This window comes from Eumetopias jubatus, unplaced genomic scaffold (assembly GCF_037043125.1).
Source record: "Eumetopias jubatus isolate StellerSeaLion01/CBP00866 unplaced genomic scaffold, mEumJub1_p1.0 scaffold_10, whole genome shotgun sequence".
Classification (NCBI taxonomy): Eukaryota; Metazoa; Chordata; class Mammalia; order Carnivora; family Otariidae; genus Eumetopias; species Eumetopias jubatus.
This window is the reverse complement of record NW_028274816.1, coordinates 95,632,197-95,649,313: the sequence shown is the minus strand read 5'-3', so window position 1 is coordinate 95,649,313 and position 17,117 is coordinate 95,632,197. Positions and strand designations below refer to the sequence as shown.

Sequence of the window (17,117 nt, the reverse complement as noted above, 5' to 3'; positions counted from 1 at the left end):
ACTCCATAAAACTTATGGAGTAGTTTGGGTATGCAGTATTAGATAAGCAAAACAGCCACCCATCTGGCCACCTTCACTTGACCCTACTCCAACTAGAGTCATGAAAAGAAACTCATTTCCTTTCTAGTGGCCAAGCCAGGAGGTAGGAGGCCCAGGAACTGCCTCCATCCAGTAGAAAGCCAATAGAAAAGAAAGAAGTTGACAAGAAATGCACAGATGCAGTCAAGGTGCCCTGGACAAGCTTACGTTCCAATTCGAGTTGGCTTGAGATTGGCCTGCCCAGCCCTGCCCCCACTATTGAACCAGACCTTCCCCCATTTACCTCAGCTAGTTCAAGTTGGGTTCATCACTCAAAAGCAAGCAACCCTGATCAAAATGCTGACTCGGCATTTCTAGGAGGACTAAATCAACAATGTGGATGACCACACCTGGCCCAGGGCCAACCTTCAGTGAAGCAGAGTTTTCTTTCTCCTTTTCTCTTCCCCACCTACACCTGCGCTCTGAAGAAGACTGTGGTTGAAGGACGTTGAAAGAGGGACACGAAGTGCATAAAATGTAGGGCTTTTCTTTTTACCCTCAACTACACTGTGGGCTGCTTGAAGATAGGGACTCTTTGCTTCACATTCATATTTCCCATGCCCAGAGCAGGATCAAGCATGGAAGGGAGACTTTTAAAGTGTTTCTTGAAAGAGAAAGTGAAAGAGAGGTCACATCTTCTGAGACCAGAGAGAGGGGTCTCAAGGGTTGTGTTATGTTGAGGTAGAGAACAGGAGAGTTGAGGGAAATCACAATGGGATGATTTGGGTCCCTTTCAGCTTCCACGTATCACCTCCCTCCACATACACACACCCATGGCAGCCATAGGAGCAAGTCACAATGCCGGCTGGCTGATAGCTCTAGACAGCGTTCTCTGTCTTCTCCATCTTTTATCCCCACATGCTCGCGTCCCTCTCGCTTCCCAGGAGCCCTGCTCCACACTCACCTCAGACCCCTCCAGACTCAGTGCCCTTCTTGACTCTCTTCCCAGGGCCTTGGGTCTTAGCTCTTCTGTATAACTTCTGGGTCCATCTACTGTTCTGAGTTAGGACTCCCCACCACCACTGCTGCTCCTGGTCCCTTGCAAGGGTTCACTGGGTAGTTCATGGGGTGGGAGGTTAGTAAGCCTCCCTCAGAAGTGAGGTGTGTAGGTATGTACGTTGGTTGAGCTCAACCTTCTCAAATAACAAGGAATAGTTTTGACTAAAACCAAGTGTGGCCCTTAGGAGGTTGCATGGTATAGTGATCAAAGAGCATAAGCTTTTTTTTTTTTAAGATTTTTTTAAAAATTTATTTATTTGACAGAGGGAGGGTGAGAGACAGCGAGAGAGGGAACACAAGCAGGGGGAGTGGGAGAGAGAGAAGCAGGCTCCCCGCAGAGCAAGGAGCCGGATATGGGGCTCAATCCCAGGACCCTGGGACCATGACCTGAGCCGAAGGCAGACACTTAACTACTGAGCCACCCAGGTGCCCCCAAAGAGCATAGGCTTTAAAATCAAATTGTTGTGAATTCAAATCCCAGCTTTGCCTGGCCATCTATTAATCGTGCAAATGTAAACAAATTACTTACTCTTTACTGAGCCCTGGTTCTGATTGTTCTGGGACTTAGAGCTAAAAACTAGAAACAGCATTCCCTACCTTTCAGGACTATCCCAAGAATTAGAGCTAAAATATGTCAAGTGCCTTGCCTGTGGTAGGCACTCCCTTATTAGTAGCTCATGTTATTCTCAAGGGAGGAGATAAATCTGGGCTGTGGAATGTCACAAGGAGCTTGAACTCCACCAGACTGTCACTCTCTTGCTTAAAACCCATCAATGATAAATTGGATTTCATCAAAGTTAAAAATGCCACCTCTTCTTTGAAAGACGGTCGGAAAATAAAAAGGCAAATATTCACAATATATAGATGTGAAAAAGGATCTAAAGAATTCATATAACTCATTAGTAAGAAAACAATTTTAAAAGTGGGCAAAAGATCTGAACACTTTACAAAAAGCGATATGGTAATGGTCATATGAAAAGAGGGTCACCATCTTTGGTTATCAGAAAAATGCAAATTAAAACCACCATGAGCTGGGGCACCTGGGTGGCTCAGTTGTTAAGCGTCTGCCTTCGGCTCAGGTCATGGTCCCAGGGTCCTGGGATCGAGCCCCGAATCGGGCTCCCTGCCCAGTGGGAAGCCTGCTTCTCCCTCTCCCATTCCCCCTGCTTGTGTTCCCTCTCTCACTATATCTCTCTCTGTCAAATAAATAAATAAAACTTAAAAAAATTAAATAAAACCACCATGAGCTATCCCATTAGAATGAGTGACAATACCAAGTGCTGACTAGGATTTGAAATAACCAGAACTCTCATACATTGCTGGTGAGAGTGTAAAATGGTATAATCACTTTGGAAAATAGATTGGCAGTTTCTTATAAGGTTAAAGACATATGCTTATCACATGATCTAGTAATTCCACTCCTAAAAGGAATGCAAATAAATGTCCATAAGAAGACTTCTACGCTGATGTTCATAACAGCTTTATTCATCATAGCCCCAAACTGAAAACAACCCAAATTCTGTAAACATGTGGATGGAAAAACAAACGATGGCATATTCATACGATGAAATCCTACTCAGCAACACAAAGGCATGTATTCCTGAACGATAATATGGATGAATCTCAAAAACATTCATTTAAGTGACAGAAGCCAGACACGAAAGAGTACAAACTGCATGAATCCATTTACAAGAAAATCTAAAACAGGCAAAGCCATCCTGTAATAACAGAACATGGATCAGTGGTTGCCTGAGTTAGTGATTGAAGGGGGCGGGCACTGACTACAAAGAGGCAAGAGAGAATTTTGGAGCGATGAGAATTTTCTGTATCTTGATTGTGGGGGAGGTCACACAAATGTACCTATTTGTTTTTTGGTTTTTTTTTTAAAGACATTTATTTATTTTAAAGATTTTATTTATTTGACAGAGAGAGAGAGAGCACAAGCAGGGGGAGCGGCAGGCAGAGGGAGAAGCAGGCTCCCCACTGAGCAGGACCCTGGGATCACGACCGGAGCCAAAAGCAACCTCTTAACCAACTGAGCCACCCAGGCACCCCCAAATGTACCTATTTGTAAAAACAAACAAACAAACAAAAACCAGGAATATGGACACCTAATATGGGTGCCTTTTATTGTGTGTAAGGTTGAATTTTATTTTATTTTTTTATAAAGTTGGATTTTAAAAGAGCAACTGCAGAAGAGAAAACCTGATTGTCAGCTGATTGGTCAATGGTTGTATGAAAATAAATGCTTTAAAATTTTAACTACACCGAGATACCATTTTATACTCACATATGAAGAGTCTGACAATATCAAGAATTGGTGAAGATGGAGGCCAATGTGGGAGTGCAAAGTATCCACTTTTGGAAAGTTATTTGCTATTATCTAGGAAGTTGGAAATGTGCCTACCGTACGACCCAGCAATTGTGCTTCAATCTACATACCCCAAAGGAACTTTTTTGCACACACACAAGAATATTTGGAGTGGCTTTGTTTGCAATAACGAAAACTGTAGGTATTGTAAACATCCAACATAAAGAGAACAGATGTGTAAAGAGTGATGTAATTGTGCACTGGGATGCTACACAGAAGTGAATCTGGTTGCATTAGTACAATTACTGGCTGCAAACATACAACGTGAATGTCACCAATATTATGCAATAAAAAGAGTAAGTCATAGAAGATACATACATATATTCTATTTCTATAAAGCTCAAAATCACACAAAACTAAATAACATATAAATGTATGAAGCAAAACTTTAAAAAAAAAAGTGAAACAAGACAAACTCTAAACTCAGAATGCTGGTTTCCTCTGAGAGTGTGGGAAGGAGATGGAATCAGAAGGGGCAAAAAGTGAGCTTTAAAATTATTGATGATGTGATTTTTCTAAAAGTGGTTGAGCATATGAATGTTCAATTTATTAATAATCTCCAAACCACACATATACTTTATATGTACTCTTTTGTATGCAGAGACATTTCATACTAAAAATTTGAAAAGGCAAATATTGTCACATTGGGCTAAACACGGTAAGCCAACCATGTGCCTCATACAAAGGACACACTAAAAACAAAATAACATTGGTTAAAAATAAAGGGATGGGCAAAGTTATACCAGCAAAAACAAACAAAAAAAGACACAAGTAGCAATGTTAATGTAAGACAAATTAGAACTCAAGGCAAAAAACATGAGTGCTATTTTATACATAGATACATTTAATCCGTGACGGAATATTATCAGCTACAAAGTGTAATGAGATAAATAGCATAGCCTCAAAATATACCAAGCAAATAACAATAGAAATAATCAAGGAAAGTGAAGCATAATTTTTTTATTTTTTTATTTTTAAATGTCCTACAGTAATATGAAACCGTGTGGGGGTATAGTTCTATGAACTTTGACAAATACCTGAAGTCATGTAACCATCACGATCAAGATACAGAACAGTTCTATCACCCTCAAAAATGCACTCATGCCGCACCTTTGTAGTCAAACGCTCCTGCACCTCCATTTCCTGGAAAATCTTTCATCTGTTTTTGGTTCCTATAGTTTTCTCTTTTCTAGAATATCATATAAATGGAATCATACCATCTTTTGGGTCTGGTTTCTTTCACTCAGCATAATGCCTCTGAGATTCTTCCAAGTGTTGCATATATCAGTAGTTCATTCTATTTTATTGCCAAGTATCATTCAATGGTATGGATGTACCACAGCTGCTTAAGATCCACCCATTGAAGGGCTTTTAGGTAGTTCCACTTTGGAAGCATTATGAATAATATTATAAACATTTGTGTACAGGATTTTGCGTGAACATAAAACTTCATTTCTCTTGGGTAAGTTAACTTTATAAGAAACTGTCCAAATTCTTTTCCAAAATGTATATACTATTTTGCTTTCCCAAATAGTAATGGAGCAAAGTTCTTGTTGCTTTGCATCCTCCCCAGTATTTCATACTTGAAGCATAACCTTAACACATCACAGTCAGCGACAGTACATATACTCCCAATCAAGTATAAAATAGACATTTGGACAATATGATTATAACACAATTAAGGTTGAATTAATAAATATTTCACGTCAGTGTACATGATAGTGAAAACATCGTCGTTGCAAGAATCCATGGAACGTTTATTTAAGATTTTATTTATTTATTTGAGAGAGGGAGTGTGCATGTGTGTGTGTGTGTGAGAGAGAGAGAGAGAGAGTAATAGAGGAAACATGGGGAGGGAGAGGCAGATGGGGAGGGAGAGGGAAAGGGAGACAGAACCTCAAGCTGTCTCCCAGCTGAGCAGAGAACTGAGCACAGAACCCACTTGGGGCTGGATCTCACAATCATGACCTGAGCTGAAACCAAGAGTCATATGCTTAACTGACTGAGCCACCCAGGTGCCCTGAGAATCTGTGGAACATTTGTAAAAATAGATATTCTAGGCCACAAAGAAAACTTGTATTCATTTCCTAATGTAGAAACTGTACCACAATGTGATAAGTGTAGAAAATAATAAAAATTTAAACAGCAATAAAAATAACTGCATAGATGTCACAAGACATTTGACAAAATAATCATTACTTTGGGACATAGAGGAATTTTTAAATTTAACTAAAGACTGTGTAGAAAATAATGAAAATAAGAGTACAATTTTACTACAAGGTCAGGTTGAAATGCTTTTCTTACTACATTTTCCTTATTAAATTAGGAGGAAAAAAGGAAAAGATTTCCCAAAGAGAACATTAAGGAAATAAAGAAAACCAGATATTGTGACTGGTTGCTGTTCTCTCTCCTGGTAAATCAAGCTCTCACAGAGCAGTGCCATATTATTCTCCATTACAATTCACTCTTGAACAACATGGGTTTGAACTGCATGGGTCCACTTTTTTTTTCCAACAAATACCATACAGCACTGCAAATGTATTTTCTCTTCCTTTATGTGTTGTTTTTTTGTTTTTTTAAGAGAGAGAGAAAGAGGGAGAGAGTGTGCAGGATCAGGGGGAGGGGCAGAGGGAAAAGAGAGAATCTCAAGCAGGATCCACGCTCAGCAAGAGCCCCATGTGAGGCACATCTCACCACCCTGAGATCATGACCTGAGGTGAAATCAAGAGTCAGATGCTTAACCTGCTGAGCCACCCAGGCGCCCCTCCTTTATGATTTTCTTTCTAGCTTACTTTATTGTAAGAATATCGCATATAATACATATAACACAAAATATGAGTTCATTGACTGTTTATGTTATCCATAAGCCTTCTGGTCAACAGTAGGTTACTAGTAGTTAAGCTCTGGGGGGAGTCAAAACTGAGTCAGGAATTTTCCACCGCTGGGTGGTGGGTGCCCCAACCCCTCCCTCACCCCCTTCCTTGTTCAAGGGTCAACTGTAGTGAAGAGTGTGTCTGGCTTACTCTTAGTAAGAGTTCGGTACTTAGAAGTACTTTTAACTTTCCCAAAGTTAGGCATTCTCTCCTTGGGGCTTCCACAGTAGGTTGTTCATAGCTCTATTTTAGCATTTATTAAAGCTCTGCACTCACGTAAGTTTTCCATCCCACAGCAGTCCTTTAAAAAAATTTATTTGTTGGGCGCCTGGGTGGCTCAGCCGTTAAGCGTCTGCCTTCAGCTCAGGTCATGATCCCAGCATCCTGGGATCGAGCCCCACATCGGGCTCCCTGCTCCGCAGGAAGCCTGCTTCTCCCTCTCCCACTCTCCCTGCTTGTGTTGCCTCTCTCGCTGTCTCTCCGTTAAAAAATAAATGAAATCTTTAAACAAAAAAAACAAAAAACAATTGTTTACTACTCAGAATGTGCCAGGCAACCGACATGATTTATTTTTTCTTCACAACTTTTTTGGATATTCCTATTTTTCTCAAATTGAGGGTCATACAACGAATTCATCACAAAGTCAGGATCTGGTTGCCCAGCCTCTACTTTTTTTGTGTGTGTGTGCACATCCTCTACTTTCAAAGACAGGCTCTTTTTGCCCAAACAGGTTACTTTCAATTCAGGAACAAGGTTAGATTGTCAACTTTATATGCTCAGCTCCTAGCCTACCTCCTGGCACAGAACATTTCAAAGTGACTCAGTTGCGTCCTGTTTGTAAACTTTCCTTTGGTGTACTGTACAGACATGCGGTTACTTACAAGCCACCAACCTAGACTCGGCAAGAAATTCAGACTCTTTCCTTGACGCCCATCTCTATGGTCGGCACGTGACCACTCCATACTCTGGAGGACTCAGCGAGCGCAGCCGCTCTTTAGGCTACTTTATAGGCACGTGACCGGAAGTGTCCCTTGCTATTGGTTACTGCCGGTAAGGCCCGCCCAACCGCCTCCTGTCAGCTCCTTAAGTAGAAGCCGGAGGAAGCCGTTCAGTCTTTCGGGGACCGTGACGCTGGGAAGGTGAGGTGTGTTTGTGCTGGGCTCCGGTGGGTCGGCCCGGGAGCCGCGTGGGTCGCGGGGGGCCTGAAGTGATGACACTCCCAAAAAAGCACGTGTTAGACTGCTGATGCGGGTGATGCGAACTACAATCTGAGCCGGGCCTCCAGGATTGGGGCGGGCAGGGAACGGGCTTGCGGGCGCACACCCGCTAACCCACCGCTCTCATTCTTGCAGGTTCCGGCCGGGCCGAGGACGTCGCATCTCCCTGTCCTCCTCCCCTTGGACCATTCCCTGAATCCCCTCAATAAAATGGTTTGATCCCAACGGTGGTGTTGGTGTTCCTTGTCGCGACGCGCTGCCTTTGAGCCTCTGCTGCGCCTGCGCGTGGCGCCAGGGGTCAGGCTGCAGCGCCAGAGTACGCGCTTGCGCATAACTGGGGCCGCCTGGTTCCCCCGCCGGCTGCCTTTTTAACCGCGAGCTACACGCCAGCACCCGGGTGCAGGGGGCGGGAGTTTTACCGCCGGGCGTGGGGGGGGGGGGTTGCGACGACTCCAGCCTCAGTCCTTGTAGCCGAGGTTGAAGCGCCCTGGAGAGACGTCGGGGATCCCGTAGGCCCTGCTACTCAGTGCCCCGCACGTTTCTGTACCTCTCCTGTAAGTCCTACCCGTGATCTCGAGACCTGCAGGTTAACCGCGGCGTGGATGGCCTCTGAGGGGGTGGCAGCTAAGTGAGCAGTTTAAGGGCCCCGATATACTTAACAGGAACTGGTTTCAGTCTTGATGCTGCATGAATTTAAAAGGTGTAGCAGCGACCCAGTTAGAGAAACTACCATTTAGGGCCAGCTGCTTATTTGTACACTGGCGAGCATGGGGATAAAGGCTTTGGACAAATTAGCCCAGTTAGCCTAAAGGAGGTCGTTGTAAAGATGAATTAAATTTTATGCATTACTGCCATTACTGGTCACATCAGGCACCTAAGTAAATGCACCCTCCTTCCCAGTCCATATGATTGGTGGTGATTAGCCATCTCTCACCCGGGTTGAGGTGAAAGGCGTATCAGTTCTGAGGACAAGGCAGCACTGTTGAAGGGCAAGGATGCACGAGGGCAGTGTTCAAACTGCTTTGGTGTGTAGTAACTGCAGGGCGCTCCAAGTTCACAGGATTAACGAGGCTATTGAGGGTATAAGATCCAGCGCAGAAACCAGACTGTCCCTCGGGTGTTTTAAAATCGGCTGAGGGGAGGACCACCTTGCAGTATTAGAAAGCTCATCTGATGATCACCCAGGAAATGTAAGCTGCTTTGGCAGCTGAGTGCCCAAGTGATCTCTGCACACTGTTGACTCTCTCCCTATTATCCAAAAAGGATTCAGTAGAAATAACTTGGATGCTTATCTAGTATTTGACATTAAGATATTTATTTTGTGAAACAACGCAAGCGATTGTAAATCCCCACATACCATTCGATTAAGTGCAATAGGGTAAGTCGTGTAATCTCTTTACACAGTAGTGCATCTAGTCCCTTGCCTTTAGTTATTGCACAAAAATTATAGACCAGTGAACAAAACATGCGGACTGACAGGCAAATCGGCCTACACACTGAGAAATTAGAACAGTACACCAACTGGAATGACCAAATAATTTAAGTCAAATGTTTTAATGGTGCATTTAAAGTAATCAAGGGTTCAAATATACTTTTTCAATATATTAATTTCTTTAAAGTCATGTTCAGGCAAGGTGCTGTTTAAAAAACCACTATTAGCTTTGTCCGCAGATGTAAGTTATCAAAAGTTACCCACGGTAGTTTTGATGTTGAATGCAGCTTTAAACAATAAAAAATTGTTTTAAGAGTACTTCTCAAAGCAAATTATACAACTAGAGAGCCCCCAAACTTGTAAACTAAAGATTCTGACACAAATGCACAAAATAAGGTTGGCAACATTAAAGGTCACATGGATTTTTAGATAATGTAATTAGTGTTTAATGTTGAGCAAACTTGGTCTCGACTCTCAGAGGTGTTAAGAGAGTTCTCCGTTTTGGCTGTCAGAAGAGGAAACTGCCCACAACCTCAGAATATCCAAAACGAGTTAGATGAAGAGAGCATTTAAGATGCCTATATGAAGCACAGAGCACATAGAAAGTGCCGGATAGAAAGCTGTGGCTCTGGCTTTCTCCACACCCCAATCCACTCATTATGTGCAGTATTTGACATTTTCACACATGCTCATGCCTCAGGAAAACATTTGGGATCAGTTAGAAATCAGGTGATTGTATCTCACTGACAGAAGGCTTGGGATGGTTTGATCTCATGGCTTTGCCTAATGTTCACATAAATCCCGCTGTCCCCACCCCAGCTGATCGTATGTGCGTGCGTGCGTGTGTGTGTGTTCTATGGCTACTTGCTTCCAGAATGCACGATATGAAAAAAAGTTGCTATGCGTATCTCTTTATCATCAATGAAATGGTTCACAAAATTCCACTCCCTACCCTCCACATGTTCCTGAACTGACATTCTCTGGCAGTGTAGAGGGCTGCATCCCCCACAAAGTGTAGAAGTGAGAAAACGTCCCATTGTGCGCTGGCTGCCTGAGGAAAAGCTTTGGAGGAGTCGAGGCAAGGGGAAAGGCTTCCAGTTGTACAGCTTTGCTCTTACTGTGTTCTTTCGCTGCCACAAAAACTGGTAGATTCAAAAAAGCCATGGTGTGAGTCATCTGTAGCCTCTGGATCCGCTGTGGTGATTCTTCCACAGTCTCCTTTGCTGAGTCAAAGCTTTGCAGCCGGCAACCCAGACACCAGTTCCTGGATGCGTGGAATGACACCTCGCGGTGGAATGGGCGCCAGGAGGCGGAGGGCAGAAGCTGTGGCACGAGGAGATGCCAGTGCTACAGCACAGAAGGCAGCCGAGAACCCCATACCTTGAGCTAGGTCTCATAATACTGGGAAGGTCAGATCTTCACCCATCACAGCTGATCAGCAGCCTCCACAAGTGGGTCTTTGTGGAGGCAGGAAGCGGAGCGAGGGTCCATGGCTGAGTGCATTATGGGGATATAGACATCATCCATGTTTGGCATGACAAAAACTTTCTGTAGAAAGAAATAGCCATGTGGAAGAATGTTCTTTTCTCAGGCTGTCCCCCTACTCTGTTCTGATCATTTTAGGCTTTGGAGAAGTTTTAAAAGTACATGGGAAACAACTTCTTGTGCACATTCTAAACTAGTTCCTCTGAGAATCACATCAGCACATGAACAGAAGAACCCGGTTAAGTCAGCTCTGGGGTAGAAGCAGCCTTTGACTTCATGTACATATGATAAAACTACTCATGAATTCATAAATACTCAATACCATTTCTTAAAGAGAACTGGCTTCACGGGCTCATAGTATTTCCAAATTGCTATGTCCAGAACACAAATTCCAAGTGAATTTATCCAGTTAAATAAATCTTAGCAACAAAATGTAAGCTAATTTTTTTCACCCAGAACCAGACAAAGCTATGTATGAAAGAAATCTTACTGTAATGAATGCACAAAGAATAATCAGTGATTGATAGTAATGGTGCTTTGCCTATCCTGTTCATAAACTAATTTTACGCACGTGAGTTTTGGCAATGCATTCAGTCTCCAGTAATGCCCTCTTACAAAAGCATACATAAAAGCAAAAAAAGGTGGCTACGGGAGGTTGTAGCAATTACCCATCAACTTCCCAACTTGCCTCAAAAATACCAGGTGCCAGGGTGCGTGGGTGGCTCAAGTCAACTGAGTGTCCAACTCTTGATTTCGACTCCAGTCATGATCTCAGGACTGTGAGACCGAGCCGAGTTGGACTTTGCGATGGGCTTCACACTCTGGAGGGAGTCCGCTTGAGATTCTCTCCCTCTCCCTCTGCCCCTCCCCACACTCTCTAAATACATCCTAAAAAACAAAACAAAACCAGGTGCCAACCTCTGCCCCCTCGTCCTTTGTGTTCCTTGTACCCCAAAATCCCTGAAGGAGATGACCCACTCTAATGCCTATTGTAGGATCTAGGGAAAAGTAAAAAACTAAAGGTTGTCTTTCCCCTCGCTAGGCTCAAAGTCCTTTTTCACTTGGTGCTATTACTAAGCTTTCCAGCAATTGGTTTTCAGTTAATGTTAATCCATAGCTTTTATTTTATTTATTTATTTATTTTAAGATTTTCTTTATTTACTTATTTGAGAGAGAGAATGAGAGACAGAGAGAGAGCGCATGAGAGGGGGGAGGGTCAGAGGGAGAAGCAGACTCCCTGCCGAGCAGGGAGCCCGATGCGGGACTCGATCCCGGGACTCCAGGATCATGACCTGAGCCAAAGGCAGTCGCTTAACCAACTGAGCCACCCAGGCGCCAATCCATAGTTTTTAAATACAAATATAAAATTTTAAAGACAAGAGCTCAAAATATACCACTGCAAAAATAGGGGGTCTCCTTCAAAAGGTGAAACTCATTTACAAAGTAAACTGTTTGCCAACCCATAACACCTAGAAAGACATCTGTGCCTCGAATATCTGCTGGTTCATCCCAGGGCCTCCGCTACACTGCTATTAGCTTTGGTGGCAGAAAGCAGAAGGACAGGCTTGGAGAATGAGCTCTGGCCTAGTGAACCCACCTTTGGGGCTTCCTCTGAACTACTTACTTTACAGGGTTCTGTGGATGACGTTCAGGGTTTCTGAAACCGTACCTAAAGTGTTAGGCCCGTTTGATCGTGATGGGTACACTCCTGGGATGAGGGCCCATTGCTTTCATTAGATTCTCAAAAGAGCATCCTGACCCAGATGCACTTCAGAACCTCCGTTCTGCCCTGAGCTCTGAGACTCAGGTGAAACGCACACCAGGTGACACCACACGTTTACCTGAAACTCTTGTTCCAGTTTCTTCTCTATCCAGTCTGTCACATGAACTAAAGTCACTTCTCTCTCTCCAAGTTTTGGCCGAGCTTTCAGCTCTACATATGGTGGCTTCCGGAAACCATACCTTTTTGAAGAAGACAAGTAGTAAACAACTACATTTAGATGCAAAGAGAGGAAGCAGACAAGTACCAACAGCAAACACTGTTCATCTACTCAGGGCTTCATCCCTATGTAAATGTTCTCTTACTCTGAAAATCCCCTCTAAAAATGATTCAAGGCAGCAAACAGGAATTGTGAGCTCCTACATCCCTGGACCATGTGTAGGGCTGTGATGATCTGAGAACAGTTCTGACAAGCTGGGAATTTTAGAAAGCACCACTGGAAAAGTCTGACCTGGGCATTGTTTTCTGTTTTGTTTTTTTTTTTTTTTCCTGAAATGGCAAGGATCTTCCTTGTTTCTATTTTAATAAAGGTAGCATATGTACATTACAAACCCCCAAAAATACATGTGTACAAAGCAGAATGTGAAAGATACTGCCTCCCTCTGAATCTTACCCCCAAGATAGGACTACTGAGAGAAGCAGGGTCAATTTTCCCCACACTCCTAATATGTATATGTAAATAGAGAACGTTCTATAACCTGCTTTTTCATTCCATCCCGCACAGCACGCTTATTAAGGCTTCCCAGCGGAGCTGACTGGCATTCAAAACTGTTGGTAAAGGATCCAGACAACAGACTGTGTACTATCAAATTACCTAAAAACTTCCATTTGTCATGGATCAATGTTTTAAAAATTACAACGAAAATGTCAAATTGCTATAAGCATTTCTAAACACTCTCAAGATCTATACTTAACTTTATGGATTCATAACAAATGCACCGGGTAGTACTACCCCAGAAGCCTTGCATCACCTGTAACTGATACATCTTAAAGCATGAAAGTGAAGAAATGTATCAACTCTTACTATTAAAAAACTTTTTCTTGTTAGGTTTGGAAGACTGTACAATAAGGTATGGACGGTGGTTATTTGTGGGCGGTAAGATTAGAGGCTTTTTTTCCCCCTCCACTTTTTTTCATTTGTTCCCATTTTTATTTTTTACAATGAAAATATTACTCTCTAAAAATAAAATCTAAAAATGTATTTTAAAGTTTTTACTGGGAAACACTGGTATCATCATCAAATGGTTATTCAATTCAAAAACTGTCTTCTGATCATTTTCATAAGCCCTTCTAAACGCCAGGGGTATGCACCAGCATGATAGTTTCACTCTGGGATAGAACAGAGCTATCTTTTTCATGCCAACGTAGTTTCTGGTACAATGAAGTTTCCTGCAATCACTATACACACTTATATATGTTTTAAATGATCTGGAATGACAATTTTAAACTGCAGTTCACAGACAGTGATTTTCTTCTGCTGGACCCATGAATAATAGGTTATTCCAGTGGTTCTCAATCTTGGCTTAGTCCCCCATGCCCTGGATCCTGGGGGCTGGGTACATCTTTGTTTTTAACAAGTCCCCAGGTGACTGTGATATGCAGATAGGGTTGAGAACCACTGGTTCATTCGATGACAACTCCTTGGGTAGACCTTCTACCACAATTACCAAGTGCACAGGCTCTGCCTCCTAAAACATTTAGGTCCAACCCGAGGAGTCTTCCCTAAGTATCTCGGGCTCTGCTGGATGCATGATCCCCCTCCATAAAGTGGGGTAACAGTGGTACCTATCTCCTCAGGATGCTGTGAGGACTGGCCAGGGGAAGCAGCTACACCCCAGGCCAGGCAGAGAATAAGAGCTCTACAGATGGTGGCTCTTCTGACTGGGGGAAAGAGTTGGCTTTGAAGGGGAGGAAGACCAAGAAGAGATACATGTGAAGATGAAGCTTGCAATGTGAATTAACCATTCTTAACCATTCACAGAAAAAAGCAGAATTGGATTTGCAACGGACATGAAGGTTCCCTGAAGAACATGTGAAAGTGCTTCTGCCCAGGAGAAGGTACTTTTCCATAATGGCGGGGGTAGGCAGGCTGGGCTATGGATGGTCCCACGAGAGGTTATACGCACCATATTCGGTCAGTCGGGGGGGGTGGAATGTTGACCGCCAGGGTTCCTCGGCATTCTTGTACTTCTACGGTTAGCAGCAGGGGTGTATTGGAGACTTCTTCAATCTTCTTTTTAATGAACTCTGTCTCTGTTGCTTTTTGGAAGTATTTTGACTTGGTAATTTTATCGACAAACCTCATAATCTTACTTGTCCGATGACCTCCAACATACCTTTAAATGAGGGACACAGGTGTTAGTATAAACTTTGCTCCTCCACACACAAAAACTCTGTGGCTCGGCGTTCACCTTACTTTAGACCAGAGTTTCTCAACCGAAGCACCAACGACATTCTGGATGGGATAATTCTTTGTTGTCGGGGCTGCCCTGTGTAATCCTGTAGGTGGTTTAGGAGCATTCCTGGCCTCAGTCGTCTAGACGTCAGTAGCATGCTTCCCCCAGTCATGATAATAAAAAATGTCTCCAGACATTGCTAAGTGTCCACTGGGGGGGGGGGGTGCAAAATCACCTCCAACTGAGAAACTACTACTTTAGAGAAGGTGTAGAGATCAGACAGAGCCCAGGTCTTGACCAGTGGAGAGACAAAGTTCTCACAGTGCAGAGAAGGCATCTCACCTGTCCTTAATACACCTCAACTACTGCTTATAAATCCTGCGTCCTCTTAGAGAAACCTCCCCATCTCTACACATCAAATAAGAAATCATGCTGCATCGACAGGGACATAAAATACAGTAGTTAACGGAGCACCTTTTAGGTGATGTCATATCAACTTTAAGTGGCAACTACTTTTCAAAGGTGTTAGAGATTCTTTCTAAAGAAAACTGCTAATCAAGCTGGCAGGCTAGCAGGCCAAGAAAGCAAGCTTTTCTATCAGGTCCTATCTACCATAAGACTGCCCTAGGAAGAGAGGATATTTGCTTTTTAAAATCCTCCAGTTTCAGACTGTCAGGGATAGTATGTATATGTATGTAGGGAAAAGCAGTCATTCCTAAGAAGGTCAAGAGGGTAGATTTCAAGTAACGCCCACAAACTTCAGTATCAACTCCTCAAATGTCTGGATTCTCTCCACCTTCTGTCGGATTTCAAAAGTGAACAGGCTGATATTTTCTTACCAGTGCTTCTGAATCTCTGGTTTCTTTATAATCTTCGTTTCTTCAACTCACTTTAAATAACTAAAAGATCCTTACAGAGAAGCTGTGTAAGTCCTCTGATTATGCCATAGTCTAAGTAACAGGCAAAGGGAGCCCCAAAAATGAAATTCATGATCCAAAAGATCAGCTAAGTGACCCACATCTTCAAAACACACCAAAGAAATGCCCGGAGTGTTCCAGCCTTGCAGGCAGCTCAACATAAGTGCGACCGGACCGAGGGGGTGCAGTGCCCTCTGCCGACAGCAGGAGGAGGTGTTGCGTAAGCTGTGCCACAAGTGCGCCCCTCAATTCTCTATTCAGAATTTTCTTACATGCAAGTGATGAATCACTAAATTCCACCCCTGAAACTAATGATACAATATATGCCAACTAATTTGAATTTAAATAAAATCTTTAGAAAATAATACTTTTCTTCAGTGGCCTGAGAAAGCCATTCTGATGGGGGACATTGTTAGCTAAGGAAAGCTATGCAGGTCTTTCTTGCTCTGGGGCCTGGAAGTTTAAGCCACTTTGGGTTCTTAATGCAAAAACCATTCACTCAATGTGAAGGAAGAAGAAAGATTACCAGGAAGGGCGGGGGGAAGCTCATTCCCAACTTGGTACCCTGACCCCTGGAGCCTCTGGAAACCAGATCCACTTACCCTTCGGCCCCCGGGAGAGGTGGTTTGTCTCCGGCGCTGGGCTCTGGAGCATCATCCTCCTCGGAGGAGCCGGCACTGGAGGACTCCTCATCGCTGTCCGCCAGACAGTACGCCCTGGGCCTGCAACTGATCAGGGCAGAGTCACCACCGTAGCCTGCCCTTCAGGCTCTGCTTAGAAAGAGAACACACATGCTCCACCAGCACCACCACTAACATGTCCTCACTCTGCCCACCCCGCCCAGGAAAGAAGGGGCCCAATCCAAGAGTCCTCGGATTGGCCAGGCTGCCCGGGACACTCTTCAGTGCCAAGGCCCCTGGGAGCAGCACAGAGGACTTGGGCCTCAAGAGTTCCATTTTGTGCATGCGTCAGGACAGGTGGCAGGAGTGTGATGCCGTCCACACAAAATGCAGTGATCTCATCAACATGGCAGCTACTTAGCCAAGTGGGAGGGTGAATGGGAAGAATGATGGTTACAGGGGTGAGGTGACAGCTTATGTTGGTGACATAACCTCCTCTCACCCATGACAGGGATGTTCAGGCAAGCCCTTGACTGGCTGAGCTCAACAACTATGATGCTTCCTTGGTCATCTCCAGGTTCATTTCGACTCAAGACTCCTTCCTAGTGAAACTACGTATCCTATCCCATACTGCCTTAGCTCCGGAAGGCCAGAGAAAAAGCCAACGATCACAAGTGACAAATCTCGAGGGGCTCTGGGAAGCAACTGACGGGAGAACCCAGGAAGTTTCCTGGAGAAATACAAATTTAAAAACCATTTTAAAAATAAAGTAGTATGGGGCGCCTGGGTGGCTCAGTCGTTAAGCGTCTGCCTTCGGCGCACGTCATGATCCCAGGGTCCTGGGATCGAGCCCCACATCGGGCTCCCTGCTCGGCGGGAAGCCTGCTTCTCCCTCTCCCGCTCCCCCTGCTTGTGTTCCCTCTCTCGCTGTGTCTCTGTCAAATAAATA

General features: G+C 43.8%; 1 protein-coding gene, 1 long non-coding RNA gene and 2 other non-coding genes across 9 annotated transcripts in view; 3 read left to right on the top strand and 1 right to left on the bottom strand.

Annotated features, from left to right (window-relative positions):
- The first annotated feature begins 7,385 nt into the window (after nt 1–7,385).
- On the top strand, nt 7,386–7,763 carry LOC114196751 (uncharacterized). Its single transcript, XR_003606776.2, has 2 exons — nt 7,386–7,460; nt 7,674–7,763. It is a non-coding gene; the product is annotated as an uncharacterized LOC114196751 (long non-coding RNA).
- LOC114196770 (small nucleolar RNA SNORD104) lies at nt 7,526–7,595 on the top strand. The gene has a single exon (XR_003606781.1). It is a non-coding gene; the product is annotated as a small nucleolar RNA SNORD104 (small nucleolar RNA).
- A 28-nt stretch (nt 7,764–7,791) lies between the features above and the next one.
- On the top strand, nt 7,792–7,925 carry LOC114196766 (small nucleolar RNA SNORA76). Its single transcript, XR_003606778.1, has one exon. It is a non-coding gene; the product is annotated as a small nucleolar RNA SNORA76 (small nucleolar RNA).
- Nucleotides 7,926–8,836: 911 nt separating this feature from the next.
- Nucleotides 8,837–17,117, bottom strand: part of TEX2 (testis expressed 2) — a 102,393-nt gene continuing 94,112 nt past the window's right edge. For 3 of the 6 annotated variants that reach the window (XM_028087475.2, XM_028087476.2, XM_028087477.2), the window contains exons 9-12: nt 16,151–16,276; nt 14,362–14,571; nt 12,297–12,417; nt 8,837–10,518 (exon numbers count right to left, since the gene is read on the bottom strand). In XM_028087475.2, the coding sequence (XP_027943276.1) occupies nt 10,396–10,518; nt 12,297–12,417; nt 14,362–14,571; nt 16,151–16,276 (580 nt within the window). In that variant the 3' untranslated portion in view covers nt 8,837–10,395. Of the gene's footprint in view, nt 10,519–12,296; nt 12,418–14,361; nt 14,572–16,150; nt 16,319–17,117 lie in introns of those variants that run through there. The other 3 variants (XM_028087478.1, XM_028087479.1, XM_088028189.1) reach the window with 2 other exon arrangements.